General features: G+C 42.2%; 1 protein-coding gene across 4 annotated transcripts in view; it reads left to right on the forward strand.

The window, feature by feature from the left end:
* UBE3D (ubiquitin protein ligase E3D) overlaps positions 1–27,222 on the forward strand; it is a 273,046-nt gene that overhangs the window by 114,113 nt on the left and 131,711 nt on the right. For all 4 annotated transcript variants that reach the window (XM_073589672.1, XM_073589671.1, XM_073589673.1 and 1 more), the window contains exon 8: positions 5,735–5,901. In XM_073589672.1, the coding sequence (XP_073445773.1) occupies positions 5,735–5,901 (167 nt within the window). The remainder of the gene's footprint in view (positions 1–5,734; positions 5,902–27,222) is intronic.

The raw sequence follows: 27,222 nt of genomic DNA on the forward strand, positions 1-27,222 counted from the left end.
AACAGCGTGGTCATCTGCTGAGGTTCTCTGTTTAGGGGCCCACTCAGAAGTTTCCCCCCCACCCCCCGCGAACCAAAACCCTAGCTACGCCTCTGGTTTGGGCCCATGGCAGGGCTCAGAAGGGATGGAGCACCATTTTGACTTTTTGAATGCAAAATTGGCTGGAATCCATGGTGCGCGCCATGTCACGTTTGGAGACCCCCTGTTGTACCTAAACAGTGGAAACCCTCCCCCCCAATTCTAACTCCAGTCCTAACACAGCCCTATCCCCAACACACCCCTAACCACAGTCGTAACCCCATCGCCACAACTGTAACCCCAGCCCTAGTCCTACTCCCAACCCTAGCTCTAACCCCAGCCCCAAAAATAACCCTAACTGCAAAGAATAGAAAAAAAATATTTTTGGTTTTATTGTTTTTACCTAACTAAGGGGTGACAAAGGGGGTTTAATTTACTATTTTTTATATTGAACTGTTGTGAGCACGTTTGACCTGGCTTCTGAGTTTGGGCTCCCTCTGGTTGTTACAGCTGGTAATGGAGCTGGTTTAGCTGACAGAAGTCAATCACCTGATCAGGATGATTGGAGGTCAGGTGTTACAGACTGGGGAGATTTAAGTGAACAACCTTCCCTCAGCTCTTTCCGGTGATTTGGTTTGCTTCCTGAGCATATTTTGAAGTCTGCTTGTCTCCTGCTCTGTCCTGCATCTTTCAGATAAGTTATTTGTCTTCTTGAATCTTCATCAATGGATTTTATTTCCGACCTCCCTGCCTCTCAGAGAATCTGGGTGATCTGTGATAGATTTTCCAAGATGGTCCATCTTGTACCACTGCCGAAGTTGCCATCTTCTGAGCTGGAGCCCTTGTTTTTACAGCAGGTGGTTCATTTGCATGGTATTACGAAGAACATTGTGTCTAACAGAGGAGTCCAGTTTGTTTCCAGATTTTGGAGAGCTTTTTGTTCTAAACTGGGAATTCAGTTGTCCTTCTCCTCTGCGTTTCACCCTCAGACCAATGGGCAGACTGAGAGAGCAAACCAGACCTTGGAAACCTATTTGAGATGTTTTGTGTCTGCTGATCAAGATGACTGGGTCTCTTTTTTGCCCTTGTCTGAATTTCGTCTAAATAATAGGGCTAGTTCTGCAACTTTGTCTCCTTTTTTCTGCAACTTCGGGTTTCATCCTCGGTTTTCTTCAGGGCAGTTGGAGGCTTCGACCTGTCTAGGTGTTGATTCTGTGGTAGAGAGAATGCAGCAGGATTGAGATCAAGTAGTGGATAAATTGTCTCACTCTCAGGAGAAGGCCCAAGGGTTTGCCAACCGGCATAGGACTGTTGGTCCCCAGTTTAAAGTGGGTGACATGGTTTGGTTGTCCTCAAAAAATATTCCTATGAAAGTTGCGTCTCCAAAATTTAAGCCAAGGTTCATTGGACGTTATAAGATTTTGGAAATCCTTAATCCCATTTCTTTCCATTTGGCTCTTCCAGGAACGTTCAAGATTCACAACGTCTTTCTTAAATCTCTGTTGAAAAGGTTTGTGGAGCCAGTAGTTCCCATGGCTGCGCCCCCTGATCCTGTATTGGTTAAGGGTAATCTGGAGTATGAAGTAGAAACGGTATTGGATTCTCGTCTGGCTAGACGGGGACTCCAGTACTTGGTCAAGTGGAAAGGTTATGGTCAGGAGGATTATTCTTGGGTCTTTGCTTCGGACATTCATGCCGAGAGATTGGTTCGCGCCTTTAACCGGGCCCATCCTGATCGGCCTGGTGGTGTGGGTGAGGGTTCGGTGACCCCTCCTCAAGGGGGGGTACTGATGTGAACATGTTTGACCTGGCTTCTGTGTTTGGGCTCCCTCTGGTGGTTACTGCTGGTAATGGAGCTGGTTTATCTGACAGAAGTCAATCACCTGAGCAGGGGAGATTTAGGTGAACAACCTTCCCTCAGCTCTTGCTGGTGATTTGGTTTGCTTCCTGAGCATAATTTGAAGTCTGCTTGTCTCCTGCTCCGTCCTGCATCTTTCAGATAAGTTATTTTTTTTGTATCTTTTTTGCATTGGATCCATTTTTGCGTGTCTCTGATTTTTGCTTAGCTGGTGTGAGTTCAGCCTGGTTCCCTGATGGGACCTCCGCTGGACTCTGTTCCATATGCCACAGCGTATGTTAGTCTTTTTAGTAACCAGTTCACACCAGAGTTCTGATTTAGTGGGGGAGAGGTCGTGTGGCCTCAGTATTTTTGCATATCAGACATGTTGGATTTTTCTTAGGGTTTTTTGAGTGATTGCAGATAGTATCCTCTCCTGTCCTGTTCCTTTCCTGTCCTGTTCTATCTAGACAGTTTGGGCCCCATCATTTGCTTTCTCTATTTTCTGCCTGTGTTTGTGCCTCATCTTGTCTCACCGGCAATATATGTTCGAGGGCTATCTATTCCTTTGGGGTTCTACTCCGGGGCAGTTTAGCTTTCCCATTTCTCTTTAAGCTTGGTTAATTCTGTGGCTGTGCCGAGGCGTCTAGGGCATCATAGGTACGTCCCACTGGTAATTGTATTGGCAGTTTAGGGGTCTGCAATCCGCTACCTACCATCCTCTCTGGTTCTCTGGTTGCCTAGTCTATTCCCCGTTATCCTCCTCGGTTACTTAATCATAACATTGATCACTGTGACAGGGTCTATCAGAGTGATCAAAATGAACCAATAGGAAAAATCTCCTATTGTTGCCGGGTACCAGCCAGCAGATCTCAGCGGGCGCACTGCGCATGTGCCTGCCATTTTCTTTCAGGAAGTGGACGCGGAGGGCCAGGGGGCAGAGCCGGAGGGTCAGGGGATGTCAGAGGTACTGGCGGCCCTCGGGGGGAACCCTTTTCTCTCTCCTCTGGTACGCTAGATCATATCAGAGGAGAGAGAAATTAATGGAAAAGCGGATTTTTTTTTTTTTGCGATCACGAGACTGGGGACGTTAAATAACGACCTGTATCATGTTCTCCAGGGTCTCCGCTATCCCCGGTAGCCGAGATGAAGGGGAGGGCTCTATACGCTTATTTCTCAGCACCGTTTAAAAGCAGAGCTGACTTTTTTTATCACTTGTCACCATTTTCTGAGACCCTCAGTTTTTTTCATTTTTTGGGATATAGTGCAGTGTGAGGGCTTATATTTAGCGCCTTGAGCTGTTGTTTGTACTGAGGCAAAAGGAGATGATTTGAACTTTATTTTATTTTTTTTATATTTTTAAAAACTTTTTACTTTATTTAATAGTTCTTTTGGGGGACTTTAAGCTCCTATAGCTTGTGCTATACACAGCAGGGCATCAGCTCTGCTGTGTATAGTAGAAATCACAGTCTTGTATGAACGCCAGCTACAGACCGTCGTTCACAGGAGGATCGTAATGACAGGCACGAGGGTCATCAGCAGGCCCTCATGTGTTATGGCAACCCATAGGTGCCCCGTGATCACATCATAGGTGTGCCGATGGGAGCGTTGAATAACGTGCTCTCTGCTGGTGCGTGTTAAATCCCAATATCAGAGATTGACAGCAGAATTTAAGTGGCTTCAGTGGCACATGATGGCTCGTTAAATCAGCCCTCATGTACTTGAATTCGGGCTGAGTGTGCGATCTCACATCAAAAGCAAGGACACGACATATGAGGTAAATATACATCATATGTCGTGAAGGGGTTCAAAGCCAGCAGGTGCTGTCACTAGTTAACTAGTTGTTCATATCTTTAATGTAATAATTTAAATGTGCGGTATGTTTTATTATGAATTGGTTAAAATGGGATTTTTTTGGCCGTTGGCTCATGGATTTAAAATAATAGTTAATCCCTACTGATACCATTGACCAAGTTTGGTGTGATCAGATGTGTAGTGGAGACTTCTACAACCTGCTGAGTGAATTCTTAATGTGCTAAATCATAGGTCCCAACCCTCCCGATTCCCGCGAGACAGACCCGATTTCTGATCCTTATCCCGCCGTCCCGGCCGGGAAGCTTTCTATCCCGCGATCCGGTACTGGGGTGCTATACAGGGGCCGGAGCTGAATCCAGCACAGTGCGGGGATCGCCATGTCACATCCACAGGGAGCACAGAGCTCACCTCCAGCCCAGCCCCAGGAAGCAAGAACCTGGAACTACAGCTACCGTATATCACTAAGGAGATGCGCCCCCGTGCTGCAGCAAGTGCCCAGAGAGTGTGTGGTGCTGTGAGGACGCGGTCAGGCGCTCAGGTATACGGAACACGCTGAGTCTGGGGGGGACAGTGGAGTCTCAGGGACAGAGAGGAGTCCGGAGGGGACAGAGAGGTCTGGAGGGGACAGTGGAGTCTGAGGGAGATAGGAGTCCGGAGGGGACAGTGGAGTCTGGGGGAGAGAGAGAAGTCTGGAGGGGACAGAAGGGACAGAGGACTAGAGGGGTTAGATGAGTCCAGAGGGGACTGAGGAGTCTGAGGGAGAGAAAGGAGTCCAGAGAGGACTAGAGGGGGACAGAGGAGTCTGGGGTGGACAGAAGGGACAGAGGTGTCTGGGGTGGACAGAGGAGAACAGAGGAGTTTGGGGTGGACAGAGGAGTACAGAGGGTACACAGGAGTTTTGGGGTGGACAGAGGAGTACAAAGGGGACAGAGGAGTCTGGGGTGGACAGAGGAGTACAAAGAGGACACAGGAGTCTGGGGTGGACAGAGGAGTACAGAGGGGACACAGGAGTCTAGGGTGGACAGAGGAGTGAGGAAAAGGTGTGTGTAAATGGGTGTGGCTTAAAATGGGTGTGGCTAGGGGAGTGGCCTAAAATTTGCCACAGCGCGCGCCGCCGCCTTTATCCCTCTTTACCTTCTTCAAAAGTTGGGAGGTATAGCTAAATTATTTGTCACTGAGAAATAACGTTGAAAAGTGTATTCATATAACACGTATGGTATGTACTATAGAAATTTTCTTTGCTTTTATTTATATAAAGCGCCAGATATCACAATTATATTGAACTGAGGTTCTCCAATTATCATTGTTGAATGATTGCACATGATAACGGCACTCACTAAGAGCTCGTGTAGACAACCGTATTTTCGGTCCGAATGTGATCCGACAAAACATCGGATCACACCAGGACCAATGTTATGATGTGGGGCTGTACATGTCAGATTTTTTTTTTCCTTTTAAAGAGTCTGTCAGAGTAAAAAAAATTGCATCATGCCCAAGTTTGATCTGATATTCAGATCGCCCTCTGGCATGAGAGTCAATTATAGTCAGAGTCAGGCTACGAAAGGAGTGCCAGGCTAGCGGTGAGGTAGATGCAGTGAGGGTGGTCCGCTGCAGCTCAAGCCGGGTACCTCAAGAGAGGATCAGACAGGATGAAAGTAAAAGACCACCTGAGGAAGACGGAGCTATTCTTTTGAAACGCGTTGTGGAAACTAATAAATGAAGACTTTTAATACCAGCTGAACTGTGTCGCTTGCGCTCCGTATGACCAGTCTTTTACTTTCATCATGAGAGTCAATTAGTTCTTTGAATAACTTGTACCTCTCTCCGATCACTTCCGATTTTTATGGACTGACAGAATGGAGACGATAGAGAATTTTTTTCCCCATCTTCTCGTCCGAGAAAATCGGTTCACACTGTGCTCACACTTTTGAAACTTTGATCAGAGTGTAATTGACATAATCTGATCTATTTTCTCGGATGAGAGGAAATAAAGTTGTGTAATTCTAGCTTAATAATTCAGAAATTATGTTCTCTTAACGATTGTTTCTTTCCCTATTCTTTTAGCTTTGGCTGTTAAACACTGACACAGTGTTGGTGGAAATAAAAAAATCTGCAAGTGCTGGCTCTTGCTTTTTCTCTGGAAGTGCATCCTGTGACCCGAAAAATGTTCCCGAAGTGCAGAACGTTGCAAGGGTGCTATATGTGTCATGTGTTGACAACCCCAATACAGAGTAAGTATTTTTTATCTTTACTTTTGTAATGTTATTTACATTCCTTTTCATGGTCCTGGTTTCAAATCCAACCAAAGACAATATCTGCAAAGAGTTCTCACTGTGTTTTCGTGGGTTTCCTCTGGGTTCTTCCCACACTACAAAGACATACTGAGAGGGAATTTTGATTATGAGCCCAATAGAGACCGTGATGATAATGTCTGTAAAGTGCTGTGGAATTAATGAATGGCACTATATAAAAGAGTAAAATAAATAATATAGAAAGGATAGACTGGTGCATTTCTCCCTTTAATCAACCCATTTGTGCTCAGTTCAAGGTCTAGTAAGGATTCAGTTAACTTTTATTAATAGAAACAGAACCAGTTGCATAATATTGCACGGGAGAACATCACCACCTGGTGAGCCTCCCAGCAAAACGACTACACCAACTCTAATCGTAATGACAACACCAGAGGAAAAAGGAGTACACGGTGAAAAGGAGATTTACCAAAATTACGTTTAATTCAAAGTACAAAATACATAAAAAGGTATCAGAAAGAGAGTAACCATAGTGCACCAAGGAACATGCAGGCAAAAGAAGAGACCGCCTCTCTGACATCCAAACCCGGTATTACTGATAGCCCTGGTCAAGTGACCCAAGGAGGTAAGGCATATTGAACTAACAAATAGAAAATATATGCCAGTATTAATGGCTGAGCTTACCAGGATGAAAAGGGTGCCAGAGAGAGTGCCCCACGACCAGGCGTCCACTCCCGACGCGCGTTTCGCAGGCACTAATGCCGCTTTCTCAAGGGGATAGTAAGTGGTGAGGAGTAGGACCTTAAAATAGCCCATGTGACATGTCCCGTGGGGCTCAGGAACCAATGGGAGCTGTTTTAGCGGCGCATGCACGGTGTGCGCGCCAGGTCCTCCACACAGCCCGGGCGTCATGTCATCATATGCACAAGCGGGATAAAAATATCCCGGTGTGCACAGAGACATAAAGACGCCCTGCTGCCAGAGCACTCAGGCGCACACCACCGTGGATGCGCACATCCGCAATAGTTACCCAGAATATCACAGAGGGGCATAATAGTGAGCACAAATGGCCCTAAAGTGCATGGTGCAAATTCACACTGTAACCTAAAAAAATCCCGCACAGTAACAAAATTAGAATATATAAATAGGGGAAAAGGCATAATAGTGAATCGCAGCATGACACAAAAAAACAAGTAAACAGGCATAGTTATAATAATACGCCGAAATAGCCCTAAACTATATGACAAGAAGGTACAATAGAAATAGCCTCTACAGTGACAACATTGTAATATACAAGAAAAGTATACAAATCACAAATCATCACAATGGACACATGACGCAAAAAGAAATATCAAGATAAGTAATATATTCGAGCCACATAGATCATGATGTAATGTAGACAAATAATATGTCCCAGTAGATCCAAAATTGAGACATTTTTTATTAATTCTGAGGCCACTTCAGATGTGAGGGTCCTAATGCGTCAAAAGAAGAGGTCCTATAACCACACAAAGTGAGAAAATAAGGAAAAAGGAATAAAATATTAAAAATAAAAATTAAAAATTAAAAACAAGGACATCTGGTAGTAATGGGACCAACAATAGGTAAGTCAATGACATATTATAAACTACATCTCATAAAAAAGGGGCAAAGCTAAGGTGTTCATTTAGGCCCTTAGGGGCCATGGTATCAAGTAAAACAATCCAACGGGTCTCCATCTGGGCCAAGATCTTCTTATTATTGCCTCCCCTAATACCGAGATGGAGAATATCAATACCACGGATTTTGAGTGATCCAGCATCACAATTGTGATGAGTTTTAAAATGCCGAGGGATTGTTTTAAGCTCCAAGGGGTCCAAAACTGCCTTGGCAGTGCCAATGTCGCGGACGTGCTTGCGTACCCGTATACGGAGTTCTCTGGTAGTCAAGCCAACATATATCCTGGGACAACCACAGGTGGCATAATAAACAACATTGGTACTACCACAGGATATACGTTGGCGAATATCAAAGGTACGCAAGCCATCCGAGGAACTGAAGTTAGTACTCCGCTGAACATTGGCGCATGCAAGGCAGTGACCACAAGGCACAAAACCCGGAATCGGACCACAAAAACCAAAGACATTACGAATAGTGGGGACCTAGTAACTTTTGACAAGTAGATCTCCCAAATTCTTAGAACGTCGGGACGTCATGGCAGGAAGGTCACCCAGAGTAGATTCCAGGATAGGGTCAGCCTTCAAAATACCCCAATGTTTAATAAGGATCTGACGCATGTTTATCCACTGGTGGTTAAAGGTGGTAATAAAACGGATAGGACCGTCAAATCCAATATTTCGTTTGCCCTTCTTGCTTTGCAGTAGAGTATCACGCGGAGTTCTCCTTGCTGTGATATTCTGGGTAATTATTTGTTTCTACCGCCAGCTAACATAGCCAGTTATCCAACACTTTGTACCACGTGCCTCTTAACCTGCTATGCCATAGATCCTAGATCCTTATGTCCACCCCAACCTTCCGCTTTGTGGATCCACCTCACCAGGTGTGTGCTAAACATTGTTGATTTATGGATACATTTCTAAGAAGAATAATAAAAGAATGGCACATCACAGAGATCATGCTCCAGAAAAGGTAGCGATTGGTAATACAAGTACAGGGTTTAGAACAACAGATATGTCTGGATTGGTGACAGAACATGTGTAAACTATGCCAAAGAAAAAATCTTTTGATATATATTTACTTAGAAAATTGGTGACGTATTCAATACTTATCTCACCCGCTGCATATTTAGGCCATAGAAGCCTATGAGAATGCCATATGATACTGTTTATTTTTTTTTTAGCTATACATTTTCTTTTGACATGGCCCATAAATGTGGTAACAGTAGAGTTTTAAACACTGATATACATTCACAGCTAGAAAGGCTGTTAAAACGTTTTATAATAACATTTTTAGAGCTTTCTATCATTAAAATCTCTATCAAACTGTTGACATCTTTGTATCCTTTCAAGCCAACGTCCTATCTGATCTGATCAGATCCTATTTTGAATTTTAGATATCACCCATATATTATGCTAAACAGATTGAAATGATAAAATTATAGAAAAAGCAAGTAAATCATCTGGGATTTCCCGTATTTCTATATTGATTACCAGACGAATAAACAAACAGTTGTACTTTTCATGTCTTTTAAGGCCTGTTTCACACTTCCGTTTTTGACCATCAGTCAAAATCCGTCGTTTTGCAAAAAAAAAAACGGATCCGTCATTTTTTTGGCGGATCCGTTTTTCCCCATTGATTTGCATTACCGGCGGATCTTGACGGATGGCCATCCGTTGGATCCGTTTTTTTGCGTCCGCCGACATGCCTGGACGGACCATACAACGTTTTTTTTGCTGCAGGATCCGCATTTTATAGTGCACATGCCCGGAGGAATGAAGTCAGTCGGAAATTTAACCCTGAAATCATTTCTGGCGAACAGAAAAAATGGTCTCCCTCTCTCCCCCTCTCCCCCTCTCTCTCCCTCTCTCTCCCGGATCCGTAAAAAAAACGGTCCGGTGGCATCCGTTCACATCAGTTAGCAACGGATCCGCTTTCCGCCATTTTGGCGGATTTTAACTGACACAAAAAAACTGAAGTGTGAAACAGGCCTTATGAGGACATAGAGGAAATATCCACAGTGCAGGGCGCAAAGGGTGGATTTATACTGGCTGTTTGGGCAAGCATTCTTAGGAACACTTGTTTCTAATAATTGACCAGTATAAACCACTTGCCAATCACCCAACCTGGAGCATTTATTGAATACATAATTTTTCATTATTTTTCTTCCACTTTGCTATTATTTTTGTGAAGCACCTGAAAAGGTTAGCAAACTTCCTGATTGTAGTTTTCAATAATGTGAGGGGTTCCATTTTTCTAATGGCGTCTTTTTGGGGGGGTTTTCTGACATATATGACCCCCCAAAGTCACTTTAAAAGTGAAGTGGTCCCTGAAAAAAAATTAGGATTTGTAAATTTCATAGGATAAATGAAAAAATAATGCTAATTTTTTTTAACTCTTCTAAATTCCTAACCAAAAAACAATATTTAAAAAATGATACTGACAAAAAGTGGACATGTGGTGAAAATGTTACTTAGTAATTATTTTGTATGACTTATTTGGGGGCATAAAAATTTAGAATTTTTCAAAATTGTTGGTTTGATGTTTTCATAAAAAATGCAAATCACAGTGACCTAAATTTATTAGTATCATGAAGTACAATGTTTCACAAAAAAACAATCTCCGAATCACCAGGATATGTTGAAGATTTCCAGAGTTACTACCTAAAGAAACACTGGTCAGAATTGAAATATTTGGCCTAGTCAGTAAGGTGAAAACAGGATTTTGCGTGAAGTGGTTAAATTAGTAAATGAGATTGGAAATGTGTCTTTTTATAAGGCTGGTTTCACATTTGCGGTTGTGTCCGCAGCGTTTCTGACGCATACATCCGCATGCGTCGTGTTTTCCTATCTTTAACGTTGTGGACGCAGGTACATGCGTTTGTATGTGTTCGACCCCGTTTGCTTATGCATGCGTCGTTTTGGGTTGTGCGGCGGGGTGCGGCTAACGCAACATGTTGCAATTTTGGTGTCGGCAAATTGCCACCTTCAAACGCATGTGGACGCTTGCGGAAGGAATGCGTCTAAACAACGCATTACAGTCTATGGGAGCACATGCGTACGCTTTGCGTTTGCATATGCAGGAATTTACATAAGACATGCCCATTGGGCGTGGCTTCTGTACATTCAAAAATTAGCTGGGAAAATGGCACTTGCCAATCGTCTGCAAATGTATGCGTTTGCATGTGGTTGCGGACGATACGCTGCGTACTCAACTGCAAATGTGAACCTAGCCTTAGTAGTTTTACTTGTTACAGTTGTGGCCAAAAGTATTGACACCCCTGCAATTCTGTCAGATAATACTCAGTTTCTTCCTGAAAATGATTGCAAACACAAATTCTTTGGTATTATTATCTTCATTTAATTTGTCTTAAATGAATAAACACAAAAAGAATTGTCCTAAAGCCAAATTGGATATAATTCCACACCAAACATAAAAAAGAGGGTGGACAAAAGTATTTGCACTGTTTGAAAAATCATGTGATGCTTCTCTAATTTGTGTAATTAACAGCACCTGTAACTTACCTGTGGCACCTAACAGGTGTTGGCAATAACTAAATCACACTTGCAGCCAGTTGACATGGATTAAAGTTGACTCAACCTCTGTCCTGTGTCCTTGTGTGTACCACATTGAGCATGGAGAAAAGAAAGAAGACTAAAGAACTGTCTGAGGACTTGAAAAACCAAATTGTGAGAAAGCATGAGCAATCTCAAGGCTACAAGTCCATCTCCAAAGACCTGAATATTCCTGTGTCTACCGTGCGCAGTGTCATCATGAAGTTTAAAGCCCATGGCACTGTGGCTAACCTCCCTAGATGTGGACTGAAAAGAAAAATTGACAAGAGATTTCAACACAAGATTGTGCGGATGTTGGATAAAGATCCTCGACTAACATCCAAACAAGTTCAAGCTGCCCTGCAGTCCGAGGGTACAACTGTGTCAACCCGTACTATCCATCGGCGTCTGAATGAAAAGGGACTGTATGGTAGGAGACCCAGGAAGACCCCACTTCTTACCCCGAGACATAAAAAAGCCAGGCTGGAGTTTGCCAAAACTTACCTGAAAAAGCCTAAAACGTTTTGGAAGAATGTTCTCTGGTCAGATGAGACAAAAGTAGAGCTTTTTGGGCAAAGGCATCAACATAGAGTTTACAGGAGAAAAAAGAGGCATTCAAAGAAAAGAACACGGTCCCTACAGTCAAACATGGCGGAGGTTCCCTGATGTTTTGGGGTTGCTTTGTTGCCTCTGGCACTGGACTGCTTGACCGTGTGCATGGCATTATGAAGTCTGAAGACTGCCAACAAATTTTGCAGCATAATGTAGGGCCCAGTGTGAGAAAGCTGGGTCTCCCTCAGAGGTCATGGGTCTTCCAGCAGGACAATGACCCAAAACACACTTCAAAAAGCACTAGAAAATGGTTTGAGAGAATGCACTGGAGACTTCTAAGGTGGCCAGCAATGGGTTCAGACCTGAATGCCATAGAACACCTGTGGAGAGATCTAAAATGGCAGTTTGGAGAAGGCACCCTTCAAATATCAGGGACCTGGAGCAGTTTGCCAAAGAAGAATGGTCTAAAATTCCAGCAGCGCATTGTAAGAAACTCCTTCATGGTTAACGGAAGCGGTTGGTCGCAGTTATTTTGGCTCAAGGTTGTGCAACCAAGTATTAGGCTGAGGGTGCCAATACTTTTGTCTGGCCCATTTTTGGAGTTTTGTGTGAAATGATCAATGTTTTGCTTTTTGCTTCATTCTCTTTTGTGTTTTTTCATTTAAGACAAATTAAATGAAGATAATAATACCAAAGAATTTGTGTTTGCAATCATTTTCAGGAAGAAACTGAGTATTATCTGACAGAATTGCAGGGGTGTCAATACTTTTGGCCACAACTGTATATAAAAGCACACTAAGCCTAGATACTGATAAATCAGTTCTCCTAAGGAAACATTGATTCATGTAAACCATGTTTCAAGGCAAAGAACTTTTAAAACTTGTCAGAAGACCTTAAAGAATACTGTATATGAAGTTGGAGGAGACTAAGTTGCTAAAGACCTAGGTATACATGAATAAATGGTTAGATAAATTGTCTACAAATTCAGGACCGTTGCTACTGTCTCTCTAGGAATGGGCTTCCTGTTAAGATAGCCCATGCAGCAAAGTGGCCAATCCTGATAGAGATGTAAAAAATCTCAAGATTAATCAAAAAAATGTCCACAGAACCAGGGAAAAAATATCAAAAGTGCAATCATATAATCCCTTTTAAAAACATGAAATGTTAATAAATTGAGGTAAAAACACCCCCCTAGTGCAGTAACACAATTACAAACTCTATACATTAATAACCTACGACAGCCCTACGCTAGCCTGCTATCTCTTCCTGACAGTGGAGGTTGGCACCCTAAAAGACACGATTATTTGGCGCCCCCACTCCGCGGCAGCTGTCCCAGACGCGCCCTAAATGACCCTTATAAACTACAGGTGGGAAAACAATAAGCAAATAAGAGATGAAAAAGATAGTGCTTAATATAATACACAGGCTATTAATGTACAATAAAAGACAGGCTATTACATGTAAACACAGAGAAACCTCTTGTATAACCAATAGATAGCAGCAAGTCTTGTCTTTTTGGGTATTAATAGACCACAGAAAATATAGATTCCATAAGCTACCAGTAGATAGTGGCAATCTTGTCTTTTTGGGTATTAATAGACTACAGAAAACATAGATTCTAAATGCGTTATCAGATAGAGCCAAAACCAATCTCTGTGCAGTAAATCAGACAAGCACAAACAAGAGGTAAAAAATAGCGTGGTTCAATGAAGGAACATCAGAATTATACCAGGTTTTGCCTCTATCTAGACACCTCACATCTATGAATTATCTGGTTCCTTTTTGTGCCTCCTGATGAACCGTGTGGACGGGGAAACGTGTCGAGGCTGGAAGCTAAGTTTGGGTTAACCCCCAGCTGTTTCTTTAATTTTTTTTCTGGCAATTTATATCATTCATTGCCTTCTATGGGAACCAATATGGATATAATTCCAAATAAAAATTGTTCTTCTTCTTAAGTCTGTAAAACACCACAATGCTTCTGCAACAATGTTCTTTCGGTATCCGAGACACAAAAAAGCCTTAGAGCACAAATGCACAATGTTATGTTTGGAAAAAGAACAATGGGCCCTAAGACCCCATCACAACTGTGTAGAATGGTGTGGACAACAACATGGATTGCGGCTGCTTTGCTGCTGGGATACCCTAGTATTAGCAAACAGAATTATTTTGAGGTGCTGAAAAGCAGCAAGGTTTCTAGTGGAAACCTCTTTAGGAAATGATTTTTGGGGACTTTATGAAGGAACTTTGCGTTTTCCGAAGCAAGTTTGAAGAGTTTTTAAATCAATTTGCAAGAGTTATTTTTTTTTCCAGAAATGTTTTTTCAAGCCCTATGATTGGACCGTGCATAGTCTGATTCCAGCAGATGCTTCTTCACAGAAGTGACATGCAATTTTTTTTCTTTTCCTACTATGCGTTTTTCAAATCCTGAAGCTGAAAAAAAAAAAACATTCAAAACACTGAACACTTGACTTGAAGAAGGTTTTTCATTAGACGAGCAGGAGGTCTTTCAAGCATTATAAAACCAATTTTTTTTAAGGCACTTTTTAAAACCGACCTGCTCCAAAAAAATTCTCAAAAACTCTTTTTATATCATAGTAGCTGAAGAGCCCGGCGTTGCCTGGGCATAGTAACTAACTACGGTTAGTTATAGCAAATTATAATGATTATATCTATATTATAGGTATAGCCCCGCCGACTCCGCATAGCCACATTCACTATAATATCCCACATCATCCCGTCAGCCAGTGCTACCGGACTACTACCCCTAATATCCCACATCATCCCGTCAGCCTGGAGTCAGAACCAGAGCGCTTAGGGGAACGGTCCTAGCTTCCATATTGGGGATCCCTTTAAGAGAGGCCTGGGGTCTGAACCAGAGCGCTGAGTGGAACCGTCTTAACTTGCATACCAGGGATCCCTTTAAGAGGGGCTTGGGGTCAGAACCAGAGCACAAAGTGGATTTGCCCTCACTTTCATACCCGGGATCCCTTTAAGAGAGGCCTGGGGTCAGAACCAGAGCACAGAGTGGAATTGCCAACACTTCCATATCCAGGATCACTGTCTGCTGAGGTGTTGTGGAGCGGGAAAACTGTTTCTCATAGCAACCAATCACAGCTCAGCTTATTTTAAACAGCTCTGGTTAAATGAAAGATGCTTTGTGATTGGGTGGGGCTATGTGAAGTGGGCATGGCCAATACACACAGAGAAATTGATTTTAAAGAAGAATCTAAGGGCAACCACCGATGGCATCAAGATAAAGAGACAAGACAATGAAACAAAATGGAATGACCAAGTCAGAGTCTTGACTATAATCCTATCACGATGCCGTGTTATGATCTGAGAGGGCTGTGCGCAGAAAGCATCCCAAAAATATTGTTGTACTGTTAGATTTCCAAGGAGGAATAGTCCAAGTTTCAAATCCATGTTTTGCAAATCTTTTTTTCTTTTTGTTGCAGTTACAACAAATATTTTGTAATATAGATTATTAAAGGGAGTCTGTCACTTAAAAATCACTATTTAAACTAATAGTCATATAGGATGACATTACCCCCTATAAAACCATACAGTGAAAGCTACCTTTGTCGTGCTTAAGAAGCATTTGTTTGATATACAAATCAGGGTGCTCAGTGCATCCTTCGCATGACTAAGACATTACTATGCACCATCCTGCCCTCTCAACATGAATTGCACCTCCTTCTGTGTGGCTTGAAAATAATTGTAAAGTGTGCATGGGCACAGTGTAACCGCAAAAGCAATTGCAATCTCACAGGCCTCTCCTCTCTCTGTTGTTGCCCAGTCCCAATAAAACACATTACATTTGTGAATTTGACGTGAAAAAAATCAAGAGAGTGCGCAGGGTATGAATACTTTTTCAAGTCATGTCATGTACAGTATATAGAACCAAAGAACCTGGTTAAAGCAATACTTATATACCACGGTTTGGAATCCAGAAAAATCTTAAGATAAAAATTATTACTGTAAATATTACAAATAACAGTATAAAGTATGTTCGGTGGCTTGCAAAAGTATTCAACCTCATGGGCTTTTTACCTATTTTGTTACATTCCAACGTGTTTAAATATTGTTGTGATATGATTTGTGTGTGATGCATCAGCACTAAATATTCTAAGTTGATAAAGTGAGAAAAATATAAGCATAAATTAGATTTATGGGAACAAATAATTAAAAATTGGCAGGTGCATATGTTATATTCACCCCTTTTGCTATGAAGCCCCTAAACCAGGGGTCTCAAACTGCAGAGTAAATGGGCCCCACATAAAAACAAATTTGAGCTGGCAGGCCGAATTCCTTTCAAACTTAATATACCTCATAGACACACGGCTCCGCTCTGTACACCTCGTAGACACACGGCTCTGCTCCGTACACCTCGTAGACACACGGCTTCTCTCCGTGCACACAGGGCTCCGCTCCGTACATCCTGTACACATGCGGCTCCGTACACTTCGTACACACACGGCTCCGCTCCGTACATCCACGGTTCCACTGTGTACACCTCAAACACACGCGGCTCTGCTCCGTACACCTCATACACACACAGCTCAGCTCTGTACACCTCATACACACACGGCTCTGCTCCGTACACCTCATACACACGCGGCTCTGCTCCGTACATCTCGTACACACGGGCTCCGCTCCGTACACCTCGTGCACACACAGCTCTGCTCACCTTGTACACACACGGCTCTGTTACATCCACTCTGTAAACCCCTCCTGACCCCACACATAACCTTAAGTTCATCCAGCACCATGACAACCAGCACAGACAGTAGCGTCCTGCATACACTGAGGCCCCTGATCATGTGACCCCTGATTCCTCCCCCTCCTGTGACCTCATCCCCAGTTCCTGTGCAGTGTGTGCACACAGAGCAGCCTTAGCGTTCTCCTGTATGCGCGCCCTTCCCCCTGCCTTAGGGAGTGAGACCTTTGGTGCACTGCGGGCCGCAGATGCCTGCCTAAGGGGCCGCATGCAATTACCATATATACTCGTGTATAAGCCGAGATTTTCAGCCCATTTTTTTGGGCTGAAAGTCCCCCTCTCTGCTTATACACGAGTCAAATACCTGGGAGTCGGCGGGGGAGGGGGAGCGGGGGTGTCAGAGATCATACTGACCCCCCCGGCGCGGTCTCTGCAGCCCCCCGCTTCATGAGTTTATTGAGCGGTACCACGTGACCTCTGAAGGAAAGAAGAGCTGTCGGAGAAGTGGGGCTGCAGAGACCGTGCGAGGAGGGGGTAAGTATGTGCAATATTCACCTGTCCGGGGTCCATCGCTGCTCACCGCTGTCTGCTGCGTCCTGTGTCAGTGACATTTAGGCAGCAGGGGGCGCGTTGACATGGTTAGTGCGCGCCTCGCGCTCTGCTGGCTGAACAGTCACTGACACAGGAAGCGGCAGACAGCGGTGAGCAGCGGTGGACCCCGGACAGGTGAATATCTCAGGTGCCGGGTCCTGAGCAGGAGAGGTGAGTATGGCATTTTTTTGCAGCATCAGCATATGGGGGCATAATATATGGAGCATCTTATTGGGGCAGCATATTTTATGGAGCAGCATATGGGGGTATGTCCAATGGAGCAGCATATGGGGGAATATTCTATGTGGCTAGCATATGGGGGCATAGTCTATGGAGCAGCATATGGGGCATATTCTATGGGGCAGTGTATGGGGGCATACTCTATGGAGCAGCAAATGGGGCATATTCTATAGGGCAGCATATGGGGGCATAGTCTAAGGAGTAGTATATGGGGGCATATTCTATAGAGTAGCATATGGGGGCATAATCTATGGGGCAGCATATGGGGGATAATCTATGGGGCAGCATATGAGGGCATAATCTATGGAGCATTTTATGGGGCATAATCTATGGAGCATTTTATGGGGCATATTCTATGGAGCATCTTATGGGGCATATTCTATGGAGCATCTTATGGGGGCATTATTAACCTTTGTGCAGCATTATATAGGGTATATTTTGTATGGCGCATCTTATGGGGCCCATCATTATCTGTATGGAGCACTATATGGGGCTCCTGATTCAATATGGATATTCAAAAACATTTGATGTCTCAATTAATTTTACTTTTATTAGTATCTATTTTTATTTTTGAAATTTACCAGTAGCTGCTGCATTTTCCACCCTAGGCTTATACATGAGTCAATAAGTTTTCCCAGTTTTTTGTGGCAAAATTAGGGGGGGTTGGCTTATACTCGGGTCGTCTTATATGCGCGTATATACGGTACTTTCATAAGTCGCATGCTTATTGAAAGGAAGTCCGCCTGTGTGCAATCTAAGTGTCAGACGGTCTGTCAGTATATACACACCTTTTCTTAACAGCCACAGAGGCTGCAACACCATTAAGCAAGATGCACCACTAACCAAACAATGCCATGAAGACCAAAGAGATCTCCAAATAAGTCAGGGACAAAATTGTTGAGACGTACAAGTCAGGGTTTAGTTTAAAAAAAATCCTGATCTCTGATGGTCCCCAGAGCACCATCAAATCCATTATCATCAAATGAAGAGACACAACAAACCTGTCAAGAGAGGGCCACCCACCAAAATTTCCATCCCGGACAATGAGGGCAATAATCAGAGAGGAATCAAAGAGACCAAAGGTAACCCTGAAGGAGCTACAGAGTTCCCATGCAGAGACATAGTTAACATAGTAACATACTTGGCAAGGCCGAAAAAAGACATTTGTCCATCCAGTTCAGCCTGTATTCCGTCAGAATAAATCCCCAGATCTACTTTTAAAGAATCTAATAACTGTAAGATACAATATTGTTACACTCCAGGAAGACATCCAGGCCTCTCTTGAACCCCTCGACTGAGTTCGCCATCACCACCTCCTAGGCAAAGAATTACAGATTCTCACTGCCCTAACAGTAGAATCTTCTATGTTGGTGGAAAAAACCTTCTTTCCTCCAGACGCAGAGAATTCCCCCTTGTGACCGTCACCTTCCTTGGTATAAACAGATCCTCGGAGAGATATTTGTATTGTCCCCTTATATGCTTATACATGGTTATTAGATCACCCCTCAGTCGTCTTTTTTTCTAGACTAAGTAACCCTAATTTTGCTAATCTATCTGAGTATTGTAGTTCCCCCATCCCCTTTTATTAATTTTGTTGCCCTCCTTTGTACTTGCTCTAGTTTCATTATATCCTTCCTGAGCACCGTTGCCCAAAACTGTACACCGTACTCCATGTGCGGTCTAACCAAGGATTTGTACAGAGGCAGTATAATACTCTCATCATGTGTATCCAGACCTCTTTTAATGCACCCCATGATCCTGCTTGCCTTGGCAGCTGCTGCCTGGCAATGGCTGCTCCAGGTAAGTTTATCATTAACTAGGATCCCCAAGTCATTCTCAATATCAGGTTTACCCAGTGGGTTCCCATTCGGTGTGTAATGATGACATTGATTCCGTCTTCCCATGTGTATAACCTTACATTTATCGATGTTAAACCGCATCTGCCACCTTTCGGCCCAAGTTTCCAACTTGTCCAGATCCATCTGTAGCAGAATACTATCTTCTCTTGTATTTACTGCTTTACATAGTTTTGTATCATCTGCAAATATCAATATTTTACTGTGTAAACCTTCTACCAGATCGTTAATAAATATGTTGAAGACAATTGGTCCCAACACCGACCCCTGCGGTACCCCACTGGTTGCAGCCACAGAGTTAGAGAATATACCTTTTATAACCACCCTCTGCTATCACTAAGCCAGTTACTTACCATTTACACACATTTCCCCCCAGTTGCATGGACTGGAGTATCTGTCCATGCAACCCCAACAAGCTGTGCACTCCATAGAGGTGGCCTTTACGGAAGAGTGGGCAGAAAAAAGCCTTTATGTAAACAGAAAAATTGTAAGGCTCATTTTGAGTTTTCCAAAAGACGTGAAAGACTCTCCAAATGTATGGAGGAAGGTGCTGTGCTCAGATGAGCCCAAAATTGAACTTTTTGGCCACCAAGGTAAACGCTCTATCTAGCTCTAAACCAACACAGCTCATCACCCCAAGAACACTGTTATCCCCACAGTGAAACATGGTGGTGGCAGCATCATGCTGTGGGATTGTTTTTGGCAGCAGGGACAGGGAAAATTGTCCGAGTTGAGGGGAAGATGGATTCTTGTGCAAGACCTGTTTCAGTCTCTCAGTGATTTTAGACTGGGACGGAAGTTCACCTTCCAACAAAACAATGACCCAAAGCATACTGATAAAGCAACACTCGAGTGATTTAAGAGAAAATGTCTTAATCCAATTGAGAATCTATGGTCAGACTTGAAGATTGTTGTTCACCAGAGGAAACCATCTAACTTGAAGGAGCTGGAGCAATTCTACCTAGAGGAATGGGCAAAAATCCCAGTGACAAGATGTGGAAAGCTCATAGCGGCTTATCCAAAGCGACTTGCAGCTGTAATTGCCACAAAAGGAGACTCTACAAAGTACTGACTTTCTGGGATGAACAGTTATGCACACTGACATTTTGTTATTTTGTCCTATTTGTTTTTTTGCTTCACAATAGAATAAAACTAAATGTTCACAGTTGTAGGCATGTTCCTTACATGAAATGATGTAAACCCTCAAAGAAAATCGTGAAATTCCTGGTTGTAACATAGCAGTCATCCCCTTGGCATTTTTCGTGTTTTGCTATCGCAAGCAGCTGTATATATGCATGTATATACAGTATGTATGTAATTTTTTTTCTTTTGCTGGACATGTTCTTCTTTGCCTATCTAGGGAAGATATGATGTGCTAGTATGCAAATGCAGGTTCCATCTGATACATCATGTTAGTAAAGGCTTTTTTTATGAACAGGCAGTAAATATCCATATATTCATTTGAAGCGTGAAGGATTTGCACATAAGACAGTGTTCAATCTATGTCGTCATCTCGTCTGCTGTAAAGCAAGCTATTCTTTGATTTACTCTATGTACTTCCTTTTTTTTTTTTTTTTTACAAAATATTTGCGAAAGTTCTACAACTACATTATATTGCATTATAATGAACACAATGAAAATAAACTCGGAATGACAGGCGGAAACCAAGTAAATACTGTTTTTCTTATAATTGTGTATTTTCTGCTTGCCTTTCGGAAAATTACCATTTGAATTGTTGTCTTCTCATTTCTATTCTTGCTATCAATTTTCAAGAGCTCTATTTCGAGGCAATGGCCATCACTGTGACAAAAAAAAGGTTCCCCTTCCCCCCCTTAAAGTTTGAACGTTCTCTAAAAACGCATGTTTTAAAAATGGGTTTATTTCCGTTTCTGAAGAATCTTTAATTTGACAACCCTCACAATGATTTATCACAATAGACTGCTTAAAATTGCTCGGAATAATGAGCATCATGAATTTCAATACTTCCTTAAGGCTAAACAAGTCAGCAGGAGCGCAAATTGCAAGGTAGACACTTTTATTTCAGTTCTTATACAAGTGAAAATTTTTGTATGTATAGGCTACTATAACGAGGCCTGTAGGGATTTGGGATTATTTATTTAAACCCTCGTGAAAAGTAAACTATTTCCCTGTATGTTTAGAAGCGCAAAGAAAAGATTAACATAAGACAGACCCCATCCCTGGTATACCAGGAGTGACAAAACGAGATTTAAAAAAGAAAAATCAAAGACTGAATATTTTGTGAAAAGGTCTGAGTTAGATAATTATATTGAAGATGCACATTCACTGACTCCATGATCCGAGTCTGGGATTTCCCATTAATAATGAGGATTATAAAACATTAACATTAAACTCCTAGATGGTGTAAGTGTTGATACTTCCTGGCAGCACTTCAGATCAATAAGACAAACTATTATATTTCCTGGATAAATCTCTAGTGTATAAAGTGGACTGTATTAACAAAGTACTCAAACTTAATCCTAATGTTTAGAAAGCAACCTAGAAATATTAAATACTTAACGTAGGCATGGAAAATCCCCAGTTGTCTAATTCGGGTTTTTATGGTAATTTTTTTTTTTTTTTTTTTAAATATTGTTAATGATTGTTTGCCAGTAGAAAAAAAATCAATAGTTTAGCAGTTTTCATTCTGGCTACTAGACCTAATTTTAGGCTTGTAATTCCTGTTGGGCACATGGCCTAACTCACATCCTATTGAATTGTATTAAAGCATTTAATGAACATGCTCCAATCAGGGATCGGGCATTATTGGTTGAGGGTGAGGAATTGGTGATCTCCATCAAGATCTTGTGTTATGTCTTCTGAATGAAGGTGTTAAGGCTCTGTCACACTTAGCGATGTACCAGCGATCCCGATCAGCGATATGACACGGTCAGGATCGCTGGTGCATCGCTAAGTGGTCGCTAGTGAGCTGCCACACAGGCAGATCTCACCAGCGACATCGCTGGGGGGGGACGCTACTTACCTGTCACACTAGGCGATCCTGACGTCCTCCCGCCCGGCTCCACGCTCGTCTCTCCACAGGAAGCGCCGCAGGAAGCTGACGACGAGAAGCAGTCCAGGATGTTCTCGCACGATCAGCGATAACCAGCGGGGGAGCGGGTTGTAGGTAAGTTTCATACACAGCGATATCGCTAGCAATATCGCTATAACGTCACAAGCGATATCGCTTAGTGTGACAGTACCTTTACTGTTCATTGTAATCATGTCTGTGATAACGAGACTGATGAAAAGCCATTTGTACATATCAGGAAATCTAGTAACAGGCCAGGTGGCCAATGCGAAGATTGCAAGAATTCTGAGGGTTTTTTTTTTATTTATATAAGAGGAATATAAAAACTTGAAAAAAACATTGAAAACATCCAAAATAAAAACCTGATTTAATAGGTAATTTTCTAGTGACAAACTCCCTTTAAACAGACAGATGAAATACAGTAATATGGCAATATTCTTCACAATGGTTGCACACATAATGATTTTCTAAAAGAAAAAACAAAAAAAATTTATTTTTCACCTTTACATTATGCACTTGTTCATATTTTTTTTTAAAAGCAGCATAGTTTAAGTACACCATTTTTTTCTGATTTTTATTTTCAGTTTGCAATTGGAAATGGAAATGGAAAAAGAAAAAATACAAGACAGAAAAATACTTAAGAGTGTGTATGAAATTTATGATGTCTTTTACAAGGCTATCGTTAAAACTTGTATTAAACCGATATGTAAGGAAGAATACCTCCCATATTTTCAAGAAAACTAAGAAAAAGTACCAGTACATGACATAATACATCATTGTCTTCTCTTTTAAATGGCAATCCCAAAGAGTTAAAAAAAAAAAAAAAAAGGTTGATTACACTCCTATATCGCTGACTGAGAGGCAGCTACCTGTAGTGGAAACCTTCTACCGCACAGCTCTATGAGTGGGAGCTAAGCAAGTCGTTGTGCAGTTAAGCTGTAATGGAGAGCCACATACTAAAATCTATCCAAGCTTCGACATGGATCTACATATACCAGTAATAACAGTTAACAAAGTGGAATAGAACTGAGTCTTTAAGGCCAATTCATGATGAGCTGTGGCTTCCCCCTACAACAGAAATTCCACTCTAGTTCCTGGCTGGAGTATGATTTCTTGCACGCCACTTCTCAGACTCTCCTGATTCACGAAGAGACATGCACATGTTCATAAATTGGAGCATCTAACTCCAGCATGCCCCCTCATCAAGACAGGTGTGAGCAATGCCGGTGTTGATGAATTGGCTACTAAATATTTCTGATGATTCTGTACAGAAAACTAGGGTATTGAATATATAGGTGGCCAATCCTTTTGCAGATCCACACGAGAGCAGATCTTCAACAGAAATTTTGAAGGTCAGATCTGATTTTGACTTGTGTATGCCAGCACGATTAGAACCTGTTTTACATTCTATATCAGAAGACATATACTGTATAATGCATAATGAGCCATCTGTACTCCTAAAATGTGTTCTTCTGTAGCTCACATTTTAATTTTCTTCCTGATCTCTGCACTCTCCCTATATTATTGTATGCTGTATCGGAGGTTTTAGTATCTTACAGTTCCTTGAAAAATCAAATATTATTTTTTTGAAATTCAGTTTCTAGATGCAACTAGATTATCTCCTTATTGTAGAAGAGCTAAAGATGTTGAGCAATATCACCTCAATGTCTCACAGAGAACTTTGGTTGCACTGTTATGTTAGCACAACACCTGGAGCGGTTTTTGATGGATTGTGTTAATAACCACAAAGTAACAACAACGCAACCTTTTGTGCCAGAACATGCCTGTTCATACCTCGCCACCGCAATAAGAAAGCATAAACGTAAGCACTTTTCAGATACCAACCTCGACTTCTGAATTTTTCAACTTTTAATAGCAAAGTAAATTGGCTCAGCGCTGGGAGGTTTTCAAATTATATTCTACAGGGGAATTACACCAACATTTTTCCCATGCCAGTCCACCATGTTAATGAGTTCTTGCGATAGATAACTGAGCATAGTTAATTCCTGCAGGAAAGCAATCAAGGTACAGAACAGCACTTAAGTGGAGGAAAGTTAGTCAATTTTAACCCAATGATAATAAACAAAATGTACCTTCAAATGCTAACATAATTACTGTATGCTATATGTATGGCTGTGTCTCTCCTACATCAGATACACAGTCACAAAGGTAAAGAAGCATTCCTAAACATTTTATTCTGCCCTAAACCTGTCTGTGTGTACATAATGTATATACAAGTGCTCATAGTCCAGTCAAAATACGGTTTGACCCAGAACAAATTCCAAGAAGGCGTTTTATGATTTTTTTTATTACTATTATATGTGGGTAACAACATATTAAAAGTTTTCCAAAAATTGATCACCACAAAGGTCCTAACTATGACGTCATAAGACGATGATAGCCATCGCACTAAAAATAGCGAATATTTCCCTATTTCAAAGCTGTAGTTTTAGGTTACATAAGAGTTTGCATTTTGTAAACTATATATTTTCATATAACAATTTTTATACAAACTTTTATACTAACTACATGGACAGGCGAGGTCATGATGTCATCAATGACATCATGACATATATGTACATTTCTAGAAATTATAGAATTAATACACAGTGCATTTTAAGACCTACTTCATCACTGAATAAGCGTGTCAGGTCAATAGTCACTATTTTCATCATCAGATACTGCTTCCTCACTCATATTGTCACAATGCCATTCTTAACATGGTCCGCATACCCTTGAACAGATAAGTCCGTGTCTTTTGCAAGTGCACCGAAGTGTACTACAACCACGAGAACAATTGCAGTGAATTATTTTCAGAAGTGTTTCTGGTGCGGATGAAGTATCCATCATCACTGGAACTAGACTGTTGTTCTGCAGTTCCCATCCCCATTCAGTAGTGTCCATGGCCTCACCATTGTCCATCCAAAGCATCTCTTGGAGGTAACTCCGAAGGGCATGATACTTTGTTGCAGAGGAGGTCGGTGGCAGTCGTTCAGATGTAACACAGATTTTGGCTGAACCAACTTTTTTGCAGAGAGTAGAATACCTCATTGCAGACAGATTGTCTCCAGGTTTGCCCCCGAACAATGCCACCATCGCTTTACACCCAGCGTCTTCAATCTCAGCTCTGTTTTTGTTAGGTGTGGAAAAGATTTTAGCACAGCTATTTAAGACCGAGTCTCCCTTCAAAACCTTGTTTAGATCGAGTTTTTTTCCGATTCCAAAAACCGTGGAAGTGGTATCGCAACCCGTGAATGCATGAAGGAACAGAAAACTGCTGCAGACATGGTTTCCCAGGAACTTCTTCATAACCTTAATGTCATATACTGTTGCAGGACTCCCTTTATCCGAGTAGAAATAAAGCTTGTTGCCATCGCTGGTTGACGCGTGATGAAGTAACAACACCAAAAGATCTGTATCTTCGCCAATGAGACTAGTACTTTTGTTGGATGACCTTGACACTGCTGCCTTAACAATCTCCATATCTGCATCCCCCTCTGATTGTATTACGTGGCAACCTCTGTCATTCATGCGCTGTGAAACGAGATTGATAAGAGACTGTTTGTTCTCCATATTCAAAAGGAAGTCCTCATTTTTCCCGACAAATTTCGTTCCTTCAGCAATGTTCACTTTGTTACTTGTTCGTTTTTTGCGCCGTCGCTGATGGGTAATGTACTTAGTGTTTGGTCCTCCAATGTAACCATCAAATACTATCATAGCCTTACCATAGTGCTTTAGTGTGAAAGATGCATAGTCTTCAGCGATTGAACAGTATGTCTTTCCTTCTGACCACTTCAGTCGATGGAGAAGAGAACATCCTTGAGTACTACGTCATCTGAACTCTGTTCTTTTATAGCAGCCATCAGTTGTGCTTTGTTTGGTTTGCGTAAGAGATGTTTTTGCCTCAAAGAGGGATGGTGGGTATGGTGAAAGTTCATAGGCCATCACCTCATCAAGGGAAAGATCAGCAGTTTGAGACACCACAAGAAACCTTTGGAACAAAAAAGCGGGGTCTATTGTTTTGTCCTTAGCAATGTCAATAGCCTCACTGGATGCCAGGGTCTTGGCTTTCATTGACCGCTTGTACTTAACTGAAAATAGTGATTGACCCTCCATTGTTGCCACTATTTCTCTGCCAGTGGTGAACAGGTTATGGACATTCACATCCTTATTTGCATTGACACCGGTGATAATGTTGCGAAGAGACATTCATCAGATAAAGGTGAAAAGGTCTCGAGTTTATCTGCAATTTTCTCCAGGTCTTCACGATCTCTTCTCGTCCTTGACGTTCTTGCCTCATTGTGTTGTTCACTGGTGACAAAGCTCTGGCGAGTGAAACCCTGCATTGCATCACTGTAGGAAGAGGACACTGGCACATAGTCCACAAGGCCCTCTGATGTTCGGACATTCCACTTCCTCTGGTGAGTCCTCCTGCAGTTTTTAGGGAGCGCATCAGAGCTTGCTCGATGACTAGGTCGCAACCCAGGCCTGCTCAGTACTGATCAGTCCACCTTACAACATGCAAGCCATTCATAAATCTATGGAAGACTGATGGCATATCATCTTCCAGAGTGGTCATAGACTGGAGGTAAAGGTAGGCGGCCTTCACATAGTTCCCATGCCCAGTAAGACACTGATCAAGGAGGAGATGGCCAAGAACTGCACCCTGAACTGCCTTTCCAGTCATGATGTGTTGCACAGCATTGTCACTGTAAATTGTTCCCAAGATCTTTGATTCCACTCCCATCCATCAACTTTCCTATGGCACCCATAAGATTCATCAATGTGTGGAAGCTCCCGAGCATCAGGACAACATCTTGAACCGTGCTGTCTTCAGGCACCTCGTGTTCGATTTCTGACGCTTTCCAGTAGAGTGGCTGATCGAATGTAACAACTGCAGCGGATCGGTGTTTTTCAGCAAGAGTAGAGAAGATGCATGATTTGTCTCCGGAATACATGTCAATAATGGGCAGGAAGATTACCGAAGACGACCCCGGATGATCACAGTCTTTATGTAGCATGTGCATCATTCCATTCCAGCTCGGTGCAGGCTGTTTGAAGCGTAAAGACATTTCCCACAATACATCA

This window comes from Dendrobates tinctorius, unplaced genomic scaffold (genome assembly GCF_039654945.1).
Source record: "Dendrobates tinctorius isolate UK_male_01 unplaced genomic scaffold, ASM3965494v1 ptg000111l, whole genome shotgun sequence".
Lineage (NCBI taxonomy): Eukaryota > Metazoa > Chordata > Amphibia > Anura > Dendrobatidae > Dendrobates > Dendrobates tinctorius.